The sequence below is a fragment of the Crinia signifera genome, chromosome 2 (genome assembly GCF_055691185.1).
Source record: "Crinia signifera chromosome 2, ASM5569118v1, whole genome shotgun sequence".
Lineage (NCBI taxonomy): Eukaryota > Metazoa > Chordata > Amphibia > Anura > Myobatrachidae > Crinia > Crinia signifera.
The window spans coordinates 186,886,609-186,905,681 of record NC_139218.1 but is presented as its reverse complement, the minus strand read 5'-3'; the positions used below and the strand labels follow the sequence as shown (position 1 = coordinate 186,905,681).

Sequence of the window (19,073 nt, the reverse complement as noted above, 5' to 3'; positions counted from 1 at the left end):
CATGTCAATCTTCATGCATGTCAACATAGTGGTGTCGACCTAAAGCTTGTCGACATAGTAAGCCAGCACCGCATGCAGGGACTTGGAGAACCACAATGCCCCAGTCCCAGCATGCGGGGCAATAAAGTACCCGCTGGGACTAGTAGTGCCCCAGCAGTACAGTTTCCCGATGCCGGACCATGATTGGCTGGTGGGCGGGACTAAGTCCCGGTCGGGGCACTGATCCCCAGAGGTAAACAGAACACCAGAGCTTGGTTACAGCGGTGGAGGGGTCTAGAAGAAGCCCTGAAGACGTCCGGTGAGTATGTTTTATCTCCACAGGTACCCCACTATGGATTCTACTGGAGAAGAGGACATATCTTCTATCAAGTCAGGTGAGTTGCAGTGTATGGGCTCCGTGTGTAATAAAGGTATACTGTAAGTGTGTCTGTGTGTGTTTTTTTAGCTATTTGTACTGCTGGGGCACTACTAGTCCCAGCGGGCCCTTTATTGCCCCGCAGGCTGGGACTTGTGGTTCTTCAAGTCCCTGCATGTGGTGCTGGCTTGCTGGGACTTGTAGTGCCACAGCAATACACAATGGTTTATTCTTTTTTTTTACACTATAATCAGCTCGATGCCCACCGCCCAGGGGCATCGAGGACAGCCCCAGGCTTCAGCATGGGCAGGTAAGTTCTGGAGGGGGGAACCCCTTCTTTGGGGGGTCCCCACTTCCCCAGGACTCCTGCCCATGGTGACCGGTCAGAGGGCAGAATGCTTTGGTCGGGGGGACTTGTATAAAAAGTCTCCCCCCGGCTGTGGCATTACCCTGCTGGCTGGTTGGGCCCACTGCTGGTTCTTGAAATACGGGGGACCCCTACTCATTTTGTCCCCCATATTTTGGGAACCAGCACAGGCCCTTGAGCCTGGTGCTGGTTTTATAAAATCCTGGGGACCCCTATTTGTTTTGCCCTGTGATTTTCTGAAACGAGGACCGGCTCTTTGAGCCCGGGGCTGGTTATGCTCAGGAGGGGGGACCCCACATCGTTTTTTTTTTTTTTTTTTTTCTGTTTAAACTCTTTTTTTACACCAGAACCATGCACAGATCGCAATGATCTGTGCATGTCTCTGACAAATTCGCCCATCAGAACCTAGTCTGAAAAAAGAGCGATTTTAAGACACCTCAAAAGTGCGATTTCCATTTGCGCATTCCATTAAATAAGCGATTTGTATAGTTTTCTATGCGAAAACATCTGGATGCGATAAAAATTCAAATTTTTACCGCCAAGTGAGAAAGTGCGAATTTTCTCACAAAATGTGCGATTTTCGGGACTTAGTGCATCCTATTAAATTGGCGATTTGAGCAAAAAAATCAATAATGCCATTTTGTTGCCTAATTATCGCCAAAAAAACAAAATCACATTCTATTAAATGTCACCCAACGTATAATGGCATATTTACATACATTTGTTACATATTTTACATATTTAATACATGTGGGGCATATTGTATAATGGGCATTACGCTGTGGGGCATAATGTGAGTGTAATGGGCATCACGTTGTAGGGCATAATTATGGTGTGGGGCATAATGTGTAATGGGCATTGCGTTGTGGGGCATATTTACAGTGTGGGGCATAATGTGTAATGAGCATCATGGTGTGGGGCGTAATGTGTAATGGGCATTATGGTGTGGGGAGTATTGTGTAATTACCATCACAATGTGGGGTGTAAATTGTAATGGACATCATGGTGTGCGGCATAATGGGCATCACAGAGTGCAGCATAATGTGTAATGGGCATAATGGGTGTAATTGTCATCATGGTGTGTGGCAGAATGGTCACTTGGCATTACGGATAAACAGTGTATAATGATTTAAGTAGCCAGTCATTGTTTAGGCTTCATTTGTGAGGCATACTAGGTCACTGTGTGGGCCTTTATGTTTATATGTCACTGTGTGGCCTTCAGCCCGCAAGCTTAAGTGTGGAAGGATAACGACCGTTCCCGTGGTAACCAATGTCTGTCATGCAGGTTGCAAAAGTGAGGTGTAAGGTAATTGTATGCCTGCTAGACCACACCTATTACAGCAAGGTCACGCCCCTTATATTAAGCAACACCCCTTTTGCGGCATGCACAATTCCTTAGCTAATTCTTTATGTATGGGGGTAATTTATTTTTATTTATTTTTATTTCTTCGCACTGGGAGATAAATTGTCTAGAAACAGCCCTGAATGAAAGTGTTAAATCCCTAGGCGCTGCAAAGAGCACAATACAGGTGTGTAGGGGGAAATGTATCTAGTGACAAAATCAATAAAATGCTGAAAGTAGATATGGGGCGGGATGTACTAAGATGAAAATGCGGTAAAACCCTGTTCTACCACATTTTCAAATGTACCAAAACCCGTCTTCGGCGGGCAGGGTATGGCTATCTTTGGGTGGTGATACACTTTAGAAGCCTATAGGCTTCAATCACTGCCTGCTGCCCAACGTTTGCCGCAGACTCCCACCACCCTCCTTCTCCCCCAGCAGCATGTCACAGCCGGGGATGTCCTTCTGGCCGCAGGGAGGAGAAGGAGACGCCGGGGACCACCACAGAGCCCAGGAGGTGACGGAGACCCCCTGCACACCACAACACAGGTATCGCGGGGGGCCTCCGTCACCGCACCACGATGCTAGCCGCATGTTAGTACATATGCGCTAGCATCGTGGCGGGGGTGTGGCGAGGGGCGGCAATGTATGTTAATACATCCCACCCATGGGGTGAAATGGAATAGGGTGGGATTTTTAGACATGTGTGCGTACAAAGTGTCCATGACTCTGCTGCTGCCCGGTGCTGGTTCAAAAATACAGGGGACCCCTATGTTTTTTTGTCATCGTCCCCCCTGTATTTGGGGAACCAGGACTGGCTCAATGAATGCAGAGCTGGTTATGCTTAGGAGGAAGGGGACCCTACACTGTCTATTTAAATATATTTGACAAAATACCACACACTTCCATGTCTAAAAAATCCCACATTTTTGTTTCTTAAAAATCGCACTAAAACTCATGTAATTCTGACTGTGGGCAGTATTCAATGAGAAAAGTTCTCAGTGTTTTGTGGAGAATTTGTGCTTTGTTCGCCTTGGACGGAGCATTTTGCTCTCCAAAAGCGAGCAACCCTATTCAATGTGAAATATTCTCTGTCTTTCTAAGTGATTTTCGCCGTCTCTCTCCGTGTAGATATTCTCCATCTTTTGATGGAGAGCTGGAAAGTGAACTTTTAAACTAAAAGGTTTTTTTTTTAATTTTGGTGTCAAAAAATCAGTTTTTTTTTCTGTGAAGGGGCATGTTATTTTTATTCATGTGCTTATAGCACATGAATATATATTTAATAAAAAAAAAAATGTAAATTTTTTTTTTTTTTTTACACAGTGCAGCCAGCAGGGGGCGCCGGAGCGCTCGAGCCGCTCATTAGATATTCATATATTCACTGCACCCGATCGTTAATATGCACGATCGGGTGCAGTGAATACTGGGTCCCCCGCTGGCTATAGGGGGGGCAGCCTGTGCTGCCTGGGTTCCGGAGAGCCCCCCTCCCCTCCACAGACTTTAATCTGCTTCCGTGTCCCGGCTCCCTGAAAGCTCCCTGCCGCGGACGCTCGTCCGCTGCAGGGGTTAAGAATCGCCGCGAGTGGCGGCGAGTCTTCAAAACATTGAATAGTGGGAGCAGGAGGCTCCGGAACATGGAGAGTGCATGGAAAGCGAAATAAAACGCTCTCCATGCACGGAGAACTTTCACATTGAATACTGCCCTTTGAGGGGTATTCACAGTGTTGCAAGTAAGGGGGTACGGCGTGGTACCGAGTACCTGTAAGAAAGATTTTGCAGGTACGCAGTACCACTTACGCCCAGACCCACTGTCAATTCTATTTTTATTTTAAGTCTAAATATAATGCATCCGCAACCCACCCACCCAGCATTATGATTGGTGCTGTATGCAGCTACCGGCTACTGCTGATTTAGCCTGTCACACTGACAGGCATCAGCGGCGCCGACAGCATGAAGAGCAGGCTCCACAGTTATAAGCACAAGCTGCCTGGCTCTCCCCCAAGCAAGAGCAAACCCACCCCCAGCCATCCCTATTTCCCATTCCTTGTCCCCTGATGCCACGCCATTATTGTCATTTAGTCACTCCTCTAGCTTGTGTGACCACGCCCCTCATGACACATGGCCACGCCCATTGTTGGTGGAGGCTATCAGTACCACCAAGAAAAAAATTCTACTTGCACCACTGGGTATTCAATACTCTGATTTAGAGCTATGATGATGAGCAGTGCTGATAGCACACCATCAGAGTATTGAACTGCCTCCCCTTCACTCACGGTTTCCATCTCGCTGGTACTTTTCAGTGTGATGTAACTTCAAGTGTAGCCATTAAAACGGCAGGGCTCGCAACAAAATGCAGTGAACTCGCTGCATTGCGGTGAACCTCGCCTTTTAAGGGGATCCGCGCCATCCTCTGACGGCGAGGATTTCTTCCTAACATTGAGTATGGCGAGGTAATGAGAGCGAGGATGGCTTTTCCTTGCTGTAAAAAAAGCCATCCTTGCCATAGAAAAACCCGCTCACTGTGGCATTGAATACCGCCCTTAGTCTAAATAGTCACACTCTATTACATTTGCGATTTTTGCCTGAAAATCGCAAATGTGACATGTGCGATATGGTGCAAACCCATGGTTTAGTTACCTATAAAACAAAGTACAATAGTGGAAAGTAGAGATGGAACAGTGTATTGAAAAGTAAGTAATATCTAAGTAATATACTCATGTCAACGTTTTTCATGTCAACCTATTGCTTGTATCAACATTATGAGCATGTCGACATAATTCATGTTGACATTTTTCATAAGTTGACCTTTTACCTGTCAACCAATAGTGGTCGACCCATTGACCCTATGACTCATACCATCAGCTGTCAGGACTTGTTTTTCAAAATTTAAAAATGATCCAGCCAGCAAATTGGATATCCGCTTTTGTATAATTTTTTAATTCTTACTTTTACTTACTGAAGCTACAGGCTTGCTTGTGGGGTATGACAATGTTTGCAGTTTTTATATTCTTGCCTAAGTTGTTTGGAAACCCAGTCATCTGTGTTTCATACTCTATTATGAGGAAGACTAATACTCTTTTCACACCAAGGCCCTTATTCTGATCGGTGCGGCCCGATCAGAAATATGCGGTGATGTCCGTCTTGGCGAATCCCCGCCTTCCATACGGATCGCCACCTCCGTCCGTATGCGGATATGTGGCGGTCCGCATGAATGTGGATGGGGATACGCCTCCTCCATGGTGGGAGCAGCCCCTGCATTCGATGGTCGCCGAACATCGAATGCAGGGCCGCACGCTCCACCAGGTCCCGCAACACAAGACCACACGGACACTTGTCCGTGTGAAATCTTGTATGGGGGCGGGCAGCTGACATCCGGCGATGTCAGATGCCCGCCCCGTACCCACGCGTCACGGCCTCATTACCATGCATACGCCCCGCGTTTGCATGGGAACGCCCATGAAACGCGGGGCGTATGCATAGGGTAATGAGGATAAGTAGCCCCTCACGCCCCTCTACGCCCCCTGTGCGGCGTATAAAGAATCCATGCGGCGAAATCGCCTGCACATGCGCAGAGTGACCTCTGCACATGCGCAGACGATAAACATCGGCGGGCCGTACGCAAGCGGGAATATCCGCACCGATCAGAATAAGGGCCCACATTTTATGTCTGGGTTATTGCCAGGGTAATCTGAGTTTAAGTTTGGTGTGAAAAGGTCTTCCTGTGTTGGGTTGTCTGGGAATCAAACCATGGTAGATACCAGCGTGGAACTCAGCACAACCCTATTGTGAGAACATTGTGAATAGGGCATAAAGTGGTCATGCAGAGGTGGGGGAACTCATTTCTCTATGCCACCTCATTAATCCCCCTCCACTCCCCCCATTAGGCAGAGACAGGGCCAGTGGTAGGGTTTTTATCATTCCCCCTGCAAACTAGAATGCTTTTCTGTGAGATAGAGGGCAGTATTCAATGAGGCTGACTCGCCATGTTTTATGGCGATTTTGTGCTATTTTCGTGCTGTAAGGCGATTTTTTTGACTAAAACGGTGAATCACCCTATTCAATGACCAGATGGCGAATACATTTCAAGGTTTTTATCGCCATGATTCACCGAGTAGCAATCTCTATCTTTTTATGGTGAAGTGGAATGTGAACTTTTAAAATAAAGTGTTTTATTTTTTACATTTGGTGTCAAAAAATCAGGAATTTTATTCTGAGGAGGGGCATGCTATTTTTATTCATGTGCTGTAAGCACATGAATATATATTTAATTAAAAAAAATATATATATTTTTTTACACAGAGCAGCCAGCAGGGGGCCGGGAGCCGAGCCGCTCATTAGATATTCATATATTCACTGCACCCGATCATTACATATGCACGATCGGGTGTAGTGAATACCCGGTCCCCTGTTGGCTATTCCGGGGGGGCAGCCCGTGCTGCCTGGCTCCCGGGGAGCCCACCTCCCCCCCACAAACGTTCTGGGGCAGGCAGGGAGACTTCCATCTCCCTGCCTGCCGCCGTCCTCAGGCTCCCTGCGGCTTCACCGCAGGAGTTAAAATTCGCCGGTCAGGGGCAGTGAGCCCCTGACTCGTTGAATACTGGAGCCGGCGAGGCTCCGGAACGCGGCAGCCAGTGGCGAATGTGCAGCGAATCCTAAACAGGATTCGCTGCACATCGTCAAAATTCTCATTGAATACTGCCCAAACTGTGCAGGACCAATGCGGAGGTTAAAATGTTCAACCTCACCATGAAGGGCCCTACATATGCAAAGATTTGTGCCAGAGATTCATAACGGGAGATTCAGCATGGGAGATTTCAAATCTGTCACAACTGTCACAGAAAGTAAAAAACTGCACTTCCTCACAAAAATAATGTTATATGGTATAGACTAACTTCCTAAATAAACTTATAAATAAATAAAATAAATTTCCTTAATAAATAAACGTTGGTGGCTTAGTGCCCCCCCCAACAAATAATCATTGGTGGCATAGTGTGTCTCCCCTCCCCCAAACAAATAAACATTGGTGGCTAGTGGTGTGGGTTCCCCCCCATCCACAAGCATGACCAGCCCGGGATCTTTGCGTGGTCCTGGTTCCCAAAATACAGAGGACAAAGTGAGTGGGGGTGCCCCCGTATTTTGGGGACCAGCACCAGGCTTTTGAGCTGGCCCTGGTTTCCAAAACAGGGGGGGGACAAAATGAATAGGGGACCCCCGTATTTTGGGGACCAGCACCAGCTTCCACTAGCAGGGGGTGTAATGCCATAGCCAGGGGACACGCTTGATGGGGTCAGCCCAGGACGGGGTTGATAGCTTGTTTAAACAGTAATATTGTATTTTACAGTAAGACTACAGGTCTCAGCAAGCCTGCCCCACATGCTGGTACTTGGGACAACCACAGGTACCAGCATGTGGGGCATTAAAGGCCCGCCGGTACCTATAGCCCCCCTGTAAAGGAAATATTAAAATAAAAACACAAACACAAGTTTTTAAATATTTTATTAAACTGCATCTTTTCTTCACCCTGGGGGGCTCCTGCCCCCCAGGGCTTCTGCGGAGTCTTCACTTGGGGCAGCGGCCTTTTAAGCCCTTTTGCAAGGACTCTGCTTCCCAGGGCTTCAGCCTCTTCATCTGTGTTCTTCACCTGGGGCGGCAGCCATTGCAGCTCTTTTGCATGGCCGCTGCCTCCCAGTACTGTTTCTTCAGGAGCTCTTCTCTGCTCCTCCTTCACTGTCAGACTGCCTGCCTCCTGTCTATAGCCAGCTCTAGGGGGCGGGGCAATGAAGTGGTGAGCCATGATTGGCTGGCCGTGGCCATTTTGAATTTGGAATTTTTTCCCCTGCTTTTATCGCTGTCGCCAAGAGGTGAGGTGGGGTTTGGTGGTGGTGCCACGGCTGGTGGGGGAGGGAGGTCAGGGGTGCCGGTGGGTTCTGCAGCGCGGTCTGCGGCGGGGTCTGCAGCGTCCTCAGTCGCTCAGCCCTGCTCATCTGCTCACAGACATGCGGGAGATAAGCAGGAGCTTTCTGAGCGACTGCTCTCAATTGTCCAACGGGTCCGTTCTGAATCTTGGACAGATTCAGAACGGCGGGGGCGCGCATGTAAATCGCTGTGTGGGCTATACACGCACAGCGATTTACAAGCATTTTTAGGCATTTTCTGAATGATTTGTTATAATCGCTCAAAAAATGCCTGAATATCGCACAGTATGTGGGACCCTTGAGGTGGTGGAACTCAGTTCCACCCCGTTCCCACTCACTTTAACCCCTGGTTGTGACCCAGGTTGTCTGATCATATTTACACTAAATGTATACAGCAGGGCTGGGCAACACCGGCCCTCCAGATGTTGATGAACTACACATCCCAGCATGCCTTGCATCAGTTTCAGCATGGCCACATAGCAAAACTAATGCAAAGCATCCTGGGATGTGTAGTTCACTAACATCTGGAGGGCCGGTGTTGCCCAGCCCTGGTATACAGAGTCAGATCAGCAATGCTTGGAGATGATGTTATCTCCAAATGCATGCAAAGGGCAGACCTGTAATAACTCTGGTCCAGCCTGCGGTGTGAACATGGTATCAAGCAGCCAGTCATGGCATGTTCAGTTTCCCAGATAAGACCCAGACATTTGGGTGTGAAAGGGGTATTATAGAAGGTCCTCTGTCATCGTGGAAAAATACCCTACTTATAGCAAATCTTGTTCTATGCTTTCCGCCCACACCATACAGAATAATTTCATGCAGCTTTCCTTGCAAACACAGGGACGATTCAGACCTGATCGGTGCTGTGTGTATTTGAAAGGTGGGAAATTATCGAACGACTGCGAATGCGTACAGATTGTAGCACACATGTGCAAGCCCAAACAGCAACACAATACAGTGTCTATTCTGATTGATAGCTGTTTGCAAATTGATTGACAGTAAGCTGCCATTTGTGGATGTTATCTGCCCATGTTCTAAGAGTGGCAGGAAAAACGTAGGCGTTCCTAAGCATTTTTCAGGAGGGTCTGTGACGTCAGCTCCGGCCCTGATTACGCACAGACTTCACAAACTCGAAAAATCATTCAATGGTGAGTTAAAAATTGATTTGCAGCAAGCCTCCAATCACCATGATTATCGCAAACCATTCGCAGACTTGCACAGGGCGGGTTTTCATTCTGGTAAGGCAGGAGCTATCTTATCTCGCAGCACTGTAAAATCATACAGCAGCGATCAGGTCTGAATAACCCCCACCATCCGACCAATATGAAAATAAGATCCACACTTCCCCTGTTTGATACCATAGATCTGAACCTAAAGAAATGACATGAGTAACCTGTGACTTAGAGTAAGGGATTTTATTAAAATGAATTGTCTCTACAATAACATTGATTATCTTTACAATTGCTCCAATTGTTCCATTTGCATCAATTAGTTCACAGAGGGCAATCAAGAAGTTACAATTGCATAAATGGGCCTCTTAAATCATGTAGAAAGTTTTATAAGTTCTCCTGATCACATAGTTGTCAGCTATTTCCACTTTCTAGGCACAGTACATTGCACTGTAATGGACATTGGATATAATTCTCCTTACTTGAATTTTAAAGAAGAGTATTTAACGTACAAAAAAGATGTAGATAGTGGCACCTAAAAAGCATTAATGGAGACAGTTGGGGAAATGTAATGGGGTTCGAGTTGAGGTAGGGGATTTCGGTTGAGATTGCCTGTATTTTTAACTTGGTAGCCATTTACAAAGCAAAACCAACCTAGCTTTGCCTTGTAAATGATTGCCACTTTAAAAAGATGGAAAAAAAGGAGGGTTTGAGCAGCGCTGAGAGAATCACAAATATAAATGAATGAACAATTATTGTGTGCACAAATAACAAACATAATATATAAAAACAAAAATGTTTGTTATTTGTGCACACAATAAATTGTTCATTCATTTATATTTGTGATTCTCAGTGAAACTCAGCGCTGCTCAACCCCTCCTTTTTTTCAATTTTTGTCTAAATCTCAGAGGGCTCCCTCAATTCCCTCTAGAGCAGCAGCTAAAGACAGCGCCTATAGATACGCTTTGTCCCCCCACCCTCCCCATATTTAAAAAAAAATAATATGGCCAATCTTGAACAAAACCCTGCTCCTCCGCCAACTTTGACCCTGTTACTGTTCTCCGAGTGACTTTATCTGTTCTCTTTACACAGTTCTTAAGTGCCATAATGTAAAAAAAACGAATAAAAAAAAAAACAATAATTCAAAGTCTATAGGAGTTTTATTATCAAATATTTCAAGCAGCTGATTGCTTGTGATTTTTGTATCCACAGAAAAAGCACACATCCAGCTGTAGATGTAAGGATAGAGATACAATGGAGTTAGGTATATACAGTGTATATACAGTACATATATATTCAGTATATATATATATATATATATATATATGTATATACATACACTTTTCTTGCTTTGAATGAAGTTGTCACATTTAGTCGATGAGTAGGATATACTTTGTGTGTGTATATATATATATATATACTAATCTGTGCAGAATACACAGATCTCTATGCTGTTAAAGTGGGGTGGTTGAACCGCCCACTCTGGTACGTTACCCTATACTTGTTTTCCGTTTGGATACCCTTTTTAATAAAAACTTTTTTACCTTTGATACTGCACTATGGAGCGCTCTTATTTACTCTTCTATATATATATATATATATATATATATATATATATATATATATATATATATATATATATATGTATATATATATAGAGAGAGAGAGAGAGAGAGAGAGATAGCGAGAGAGAAAGTAGGGCGAGGGTTAATTTATATATATATATATATATATATATATATATATATATATAAAAAAAGAACGGGCGCTCCATAGTGCAATTACCACAGACTAAAATTGAGTATTTTATTAAATGGACAAAACCACCACAAGGGTCAGGGTAACGTACCGCAAGTGGCGGTATACAACACCGCAGAGAATACAGCATAAACAAGTAGGTGCAGAAAACAAAACAGTCCGTGTGACGATATGTATATATCATTGTCAGGTTCAGAAACCTATGTACATATACTAATATGGGAGTTCTATTGAAGAGGGCATGTTGCTATGGGCAACCAATCAGATTCTGGGCCAGATTCTCTAAGCTTCAAAAGTGATAAAATGGAGAGTGATAAACAGCCAGCCAATCAGCTCCTGTCCGACATTTTTCAAACACAGTCTGTGACATGGCAGGTAGGAGCTGATTGGCTGGCGATTTATCACTCTCCATGTTATCACTTTTGAAGCTTAGAGAATCTGTCCCTCTATCTCATAGAAGGTGCTAAATAAATAAGACATAGAACCTGATTGGTAGCTATGGGCAACATCCCATCTTCAATAGAACTTCCATTGCTTCCAGTGCCACTGGACCTATTTGTTTTCAGAAATACAGGGCCTATTGTACTTCAGAGATGACCGTAAGCCCAATGTGCAGATCCCTGGCTACAATGTCTCTCTCAGTGCTCCAAACGTTGCAGCATGACAGATATGCTGCTCACATTTGGAGACTGCAATAGGTAGAGTTGCGATACAGGGGCATGTCAGCTCCTTTTTCTGGATCTGCCCCGTACATATGTAAATACGGCGCCTGTAGTCAATCGTCTCACCCCTTCTAGGGGGGGCGCCAGAATTTTTTTGGGCTGGGGGGAGAAAAATTCTAGCTACGCCACTGGCCAGGGGCATTGATTTACACAAGACACCTCCTCCAGCATTAGCATACTACCGCACAACTGCTTTGTAGAAAAACACTGCGGCTTCATAAACTGCATTTGTATCTGAAAGGCCTACAATAGGGTGGTGTGAAAAATCATAAATTTAAAAAAAAAATTAGAAATCGAAAAACGCTTGGGTGTGTGAAATTTGTTTCTCAGTCTACCTAACATCGCCTCAAAATGTCCTCAAAATTGGATGTCATCTTGAGGTGCCACAGGGTGTTTAAAGTTTTGAAAAAAGGTATAACATTTCTATTTTTTCCTTATTTCTGTGAATTCCATTATTTCAATAAGCTTGGGTATTAAAAATTATATGTATTTAAAAATGACCTCCCAAACTGATTCATTTGAGGTGCCGCAAGACCATAAATTATACTGTTTTGAGCATTAAAATTGGTTATTCGGTTTTAACACTGACGTTTTTGAAGCTTGTGTAGAATATATTTTCTTTTGCTTCAAGTAAACTGGTGTTCTGTTTCAATTTCAATAGAAAGGAAGGGTACTTGTGTAATATCACGGCGCCCATTACGTAGTTAGCGTAGCGCCCCTCTCAGAATCAGCGTAGTGTTCCCGCGGCCAGTGTAGTCAGCGTATCTGTCAGATTTAGCCTAGTGTTCCCGCAGCCAGCGTAGTTAGTGTATCTGTCAGATTCTGCGTAGTGTTCCGCGGCCAGCGTAGTCAGCGTCCCTGTGCGATTCGGCATAGTGTTCCCGTGGCCAGAATATAGGTGTGTACTTTGTTAAATTGCTTTTTTCTTCTTTACTATTAACTAAAATCCAGTTACCAGTTAACACATGTCATTACTGTCTCAGATGTATGGTTTGGCAGGTGTGAATGTGTCCCTGAAACAACCCCACTATCCACGTCAGCCCGAAGCAAGGCGAGTGCAGCGAGCCCCGCGAGGGGACGAGTTACGCGTCCTCCCCACCTGTTCATACCCCCACTATACACATCAGCGTGGAGTTGATATTACAAAGCGTGGCGAGCGCACGCGGAATACATGTAGAGTAATCCGCGTCCCCTTGCGGCACGCTTCGGGCTGCGCTCGCCACACTTTATAAAATCGACTTCATGCTGACAAGGATAGTGGGGGTATGAAAAGGTCGGAAGGACGCGTAACGCGGCTGCTCGCCACGCTTCGGGCTGGCGTGGATAGTGGGGTTTTGAAATTGAGGCATGTGCCAAATTAATCCCAAACCAATGGACAATAAGTGAAAAGTGGTATCCTTTCTCAGTACTAAGTACTTAAACACACTTAAATACACCAGGTATAATTTGCTGTAAACCCTTCTGCTTATTGGGAATAAGTCTACGAAATTTGGTATAAATTTGCACGCCGATCCTCTCTCAGTACTAAAGTACATGAAACTTGGTATAAATGCGCGTGCATCAGGGAGGCAGGGAATGGCAGCAGGCAGGGAGATGAAAGCCTCCCTGCCTGCACCAGAGGCTGTGTGGGAGGTAGGAGGACTCCAGGGGACACAGGCAGCACAAGCTGCCCCCTGGGGAGAGCTGGCAGGGGCGCTACGCTGACTATGCTAGGCAGCCATTGGCAGACGCGCTATGCTGACTACACTAGGTAGCTGTTGGGCTACGCTGACAAAGTAGCTTAGCCAACGCTGAAAACGTAGCGTAGCCGGGCGCCGTGATATTATACAAGTACCAAAGGAAGTTATCCAGTATAAATAAAATGGCGGTCAAAACCCAACTTGCAACTCATTGCAGAGATGTATGTAATGCCTGTCCCCTATCTGGCTGGGATACGGTCATTGGGTCTAAATGAAGTTGGTCAACAGTCCTTAGGTCGACATGGGGATAGGTCGATATGGGTCTAGGTCGACATGGGTTTAGGTCGACAGGTCATTAGTTTGACACAAGCATTAGGTCATTAGTGTCTAGGTCGACAATCAAAAGGTTGACATGGGGTTTTTCACAGTTTTTGAGCCGACGTGTGCAGACAGTCAGTATTTCATGCCCTACCATCCACTAGGGCATGGTGGGAGAATAAAATAGTGTGCCGAGCACAGCGAGGCACTGTGCCTGAAGCATTGCGAGCAAAGCAAGCAATGCGAGGGGATGCGGTGCACTGGAAACTGTGTCCATGTCGACTCTGTCAACATTCGGGTAAAAAAAACTGAAAATCCCATGTCGACCCTTTGACTGTTGACATAGACACTGTCAACCTAATGCTTGTGTCGACCTATTGACCTGTCGACCTAACCCCATGTCGACCTAGACCCATGTGGGCCTTGTCCCATGTCGACCTAGAACCATGTCGACCTAGAACCATGTCAATCTAATGGTGTTGAACTAACGATTGGCGACCAACTTACTGTAGACCCAATGATCCCAACCCATTTGGCTTTATAGCGCCATTTAATATGAACATTTTACCCAATTACAAGGATGTCATTAAACAGTATTTGTGGGCTCTACGTGGTCAATTAGTGGTCAATTAGTTCACGGACTGAATCCATAATACCTGGATCATGTAATGCCATCCTCAGGAAACTCTCTGAGAGCTTAGTCCCGATAGGATGTGACGGAACAAATGTGAACACTGGCTACATAAATGGCATTATATGAAAGCTGGAAACTCACTGCAAGAAGCCTCTCCACTTTTTTTCATGTGTTTTCTTAAGTTAAATGAGCTTCCTCTAAGACACTGAGTAATCCTAATTGTTTTGCTGGTCGCATTAGAAAAGTTTTAAAAAGATTGTGCTTTACCTGTTGTTAAGTTTGAACCAATTGAAGGAAATACAATGCCCAATATCGATTTAAAACAGCTGAGTTGTGACCAATAATACCGCTATAAAATTGTTGAGGCTGTTACTTCTGGCAAGTGTACTCAAGACTTGGATAATCTTCAAACAGGCCCTATGTGCCATTCAAGGTTGCTGATAACTGCATGTCGAAAACTTTCCTTGTTTATTAGTACCGTGATGACCCAACAGAAAATCTGGTAATTCTAACAGTTATATAGTAAAAGTACAGTATAGTAAGTAAATATTTAGCTGTCTTGTGACACCAATTTATAAATAAGTATTGATATATTTTTTCTTACAACTTTTACTTTTACTAACACATTTAGCACCCAAGCTATATGAAGTTTGAGATGACAACTCCATAATGAAGACACTCTTTTTTCAAAAATGTGTTATATTTAGGACCATTGTGGCACCTGAAGATATAGATTGATCCAAAATATTAAAATATAGAGTAAATATACACACACAATGTAACAACTTTCACCGGCCCAAGTTATTCGATATCGTGAAAAAAAAAAAAATTCACTCCACCCTAGACTACAGGCATTCTTTACTTTTATAGAATCAGTGATACCAGCTAAAATGTTGATGAAAAACCTTTCACTGAAATGTAATTTTAGTTCTGAAAATTTTAAATGAGTATTATTTTAGTATTTTTCATTTTAGGTTATACAAAATGCGGATTGGCAATAGAACCTGAAGGGAAGATCCCTGGTGGGCTGGCACACCCCTAGGACCGCTTGTTGCTGGGGGAGGATAGGGAGTGACAGACTGGTGGTGTTAGATGGTAGAGGGTGGTATGTTGGTATGGGTGTGTTAGGCAGGCTGGCGTGTTAGGCAATCCACCCACGACACCATGGGAGGGCATTGTAATGGAATTGGCAAAAGGTTACAGACACTACTTCATAAAAAAACAAAACGGCAGTTGCAACTCTGTGGCCCTATCAGGAGGTATATCGCCCCTTCAATAGGCCTCACCCCCTAAAGAGAGCCTGTCCCCATTAGGGCTGCTTCCAAAAATTTCCCTGGCTTGTTTTCCATCCAATCCCTGGAGGAGGGGGGCACACATTTGAAAAAAAAAAAAAAAACTTTATTTGTGGGGTATTGCTGAATCAGAGAAGGGCATTTTATAGCAGACACTGGGAGTCACAGATCAACAGAACTGCAAGATAAAGAGAAAAGGTTTACTGTGTTCACAATTGAAGGTTATTTAGCGTATGACAGACATCATAGAAGGTACAGTCCATACCAACAGCCAAAGCATTTTAAATATATTTAGGGACATATTTATTAATATAATATTTTGTAAAATTATTTTTAAAAGGGTGTTTTCACACCCATTTCACATTATATTAGTTTCACCGAAATGTATAAATAGGATTTTTAGTAATCAGATCGCATTTCCCATACAGTCAGCACCAGTGATCAGCCATGCATGCATGATAACACCACAAGCCAATCCCTGGCTGGAATATGATATATATATATATATATATATATATATATATATCACCAATAGTGGTATGGTGCCAGCATACAAATCAATATGTATAAATTGAGATACAGTTCATGAACCAATGAAGCAGAAGGAGTTTTGTCCAAAGGCTGTTGTTAAATTCCCTCCATAGATGGCGTTTAAACAAAGCCAAACTTTGTTTAAGCGCCCTCTAAGGAGATAATTTAACAACAGCCTGTATGTTGCGGTATGTGCTGTATTACTTTTGTCTTTTCTTTTCATTTCACTCTATAGTTACTTATGAACACCATTGTATGGTGTATGGTATTTACTACACAGGTATATTTATCGAGGTCTTTTAAGAACAAAATTTCCTTAATCAATTTTATTGTCATATAGGTATGTATCTGGGATCATATATCCCTATATAGTATCCCGTTTTTTTTAATCAAACATCACACGCAGTCTTCTGAGATTAAATGCTTTTAAACTCAGAGGACTGAGGGGTAGGTTTATTAAGCTCGGTGAAGTGATAAAGTCTCTGTTTTTTATCACCAGTCAATCAGCTCCTACCTCTCATTCTTCAAACCAAGCCTGTAACTTCACAGTTAGGAGCTGATTGGCCTGTGATAAAAAAGCAGACAGTTTATCACTTCAATGAGCTTAATAAATCTGCCCCTGAGTGTGATTTTTGATTACTACAGCTGTGTGTTCTGGTCTCTGAAGGTGATATACATATTATTTTGACCTGGAGCACTGCGGTAGTTGTGTTGCTGCATGAGGGTGCAATGGGGAAGCTGTACTGTGTACCCGTGCCCCATTGTTTGGACTGCTGTACCTTGCTGTATTATTGCCACTGCCTAGATAAAGGTCCGCCCTAGGACCTAAACGTGGGCAGGCTATTCTTGATTGGATTAAACTCAGAAGACAGGTGAGTGCTGTATTTCCCTCTTTTGGGATTTATGATAAGCACAGGACCCGGCGCTCATCTGAGGTCATCAAGGTTGAAATGCTGTGGTGCCTTTCAGGGACAACAACATCCTAAAACAGCTTAGAAAATGATGTCGGCACTCACAATATACTGTTTTGTCGATCGATGGCTTACTGCACTGTGACACTTGTCATCTGACGTCTGCTGTAAACTAGCATTTACAGCAGGTTATAGCAGACATCAGAGGAAGGGGTCATAGAGCTGGAAGCTGGCGATCAGATGACCAGAGGGTTAGAGGAGCCCACTGTGTCCCAATCACAGCACCAGGAAGAGCTCACCGGGACACTGATTACCAGGTAAGTGCAGTGGTTGTGATTGGATCTGTTCGATAGGAAAACAGTAATTAGGTCAAGAGTGAATAGGACGACCACTATTTAATTTGTCGTAGTCATTCATATTTTCGGATTGTATCGGCCGTACTTGACTGGCATAGTAAATTTCTCCCATATATAGTTGTACCAGAAATTAGTGTAAGGTAGACTGAACCAACAGTTATAAACAGAGTTGTGTGCTGTGACATAACTTACTTTCCAGCGATGCCCACACTCGTTGCACAACACAAATGTTGTCATTGGCTCATCTGCACTGCGTGTCTGCACCTAGAGGGAGTAAGCAGTGACAGCATTATAAAATGTACAGTTTCACCAGTAAAACTTGCTATGTGACACTCTTTTACTCCACAACATTAAACATAGATAACTAAACATTTTCTTCTGAAATACAATGAAGAAAATCAAGGGCGAAATGTAATAGGGTGCGTTTTTTTAGACTAAAAAAAAATCGCACCAAATCGCACCTTTAAAAATCGCGTTTTTTGCAGCGAATTCGCATATGTAATGAGATGCGAATTAGCGGCAAAAAATGCGATTTGCCGCGATTTTTAGTCATGAAAATGTGCGCATTTTCAGTCATGAAAATGTGCGCATTTTCATAAATGCGATTTTGTGCTAAAAAAAAAAAGTAAAAAAAAAATGGCGTGGGGTCCCCCCTCCTAAGCATAACCAGCCCCGGGCTCATTGAGCCGGACCTGGTTCCAAAAATACGGGGGGACAAAAAGCATAGGGGTCCCCCGTATTTCTGAAACCAGCCCCGGACTCTTGGACCGGTCCTGGTTCCAAAAATACGGGGGACAAAAAATCTGGGGGTCCCCCGTATTTTGAAACCAGCACCGGGCTCCAACAGCCCGCGGTGTCATGCCACAGCCGGGGGACACTTTTTATACAAGGTCCCCCGGCCAAAACATGAGCACCGTGGCTGGTCAGCCTTGGACGGGGTACCTGGAGGAGTGGGGACCCCCCCAATAAAGGGGTCCCCCCCCCCCAGGCTTCACCCGTCCAGGGCTGAAGCCCGGGGCTGTCACCGGCGTCCGTGGCCAGTGGACGCCGGCCTGATAGGGTTAAATCCATCATACATATCATTACATTGCTTTTTACCGGCGAACTACAAGTGCCAGCAGACCTCCCCCGCATGCTGGGACTTGGAGAACCACAAGTCCCAGCATGCAGGGCATTAATGGGCCCGCTGGGACTTGTAGTCCACCTGTAAAAAGAATGTTTATAAAAAACACACACACAGAGAAGTACAAGTTTATTACACACACACACCTCAATTTTACACCAGCATACTTACCATTCCTGGATCCAGCGCTGGTCTGGCTGCTTTACAGCCGGCTCCCCCCGCACTGACAGGCAGCGGGGAGAACCGCTTTCTCCGTTGCCTGTCACCGGCTTTCTCCGTAGCTTCTGTAGCTCTGTTCCAGTGCTACAGAGGCTGAGAGCGTGATTGGCTGAGCTACAGTATGCGTCTCCATGGAGACGCATAGCTCAGTCCTGATTGGCTGAGCTATGCGTCTCCATGGAGACGCATACTGTAGCTCAGCCAATCACGCTCTCAGCCTCTGTAGCACTGGGACAGAGCTACAGAAGCTACGGAGAAAGCCGGTGACAGGCAACGGAGAAAGCGGTTCTCCCCGCTGCCTGTCAGTGCGGGGGGAGCCGGCTGTAAAGCAGCCAGACCAGCGCTGGATCCAGGAATGGTAAGTATGCTGGTGTAAAATTGA

General features: G+C 44.8%; 1 protein-coding gene across 7 annotated transcripts in view; it reads right to left on the bottom strand.

Moving 5' to 3' along the window:
* Positions 1–12,869: 12,869 nt before the first annotated feature.
* LOC146060306 (transcription elongation factor A protein 3-like) overlaps positions 12,870–19,073 on the bottom strand; it is a 62,827-nt gene continuing 56,623 nt past the window's right edge. For 6 of the 7 annotated variants that reach the window (XM_083173352.1, XM_083173354.1, XM_083173357.1 and 3 more), the window contains one exon: positions 12,870–17,613. In XM_083173352.1, coding sequence (XP_083029478.1) covers positions 17,407–17,613 — 207 coding nt within the window. In that variant the 3' untranslated portion in view covers positions 12,870–17,406. The remainder of the gene's footprint in view (positions 17,614–19,073) is intronic. The other variant, XM_083173356.1, reaches the window with a different exon arrangement.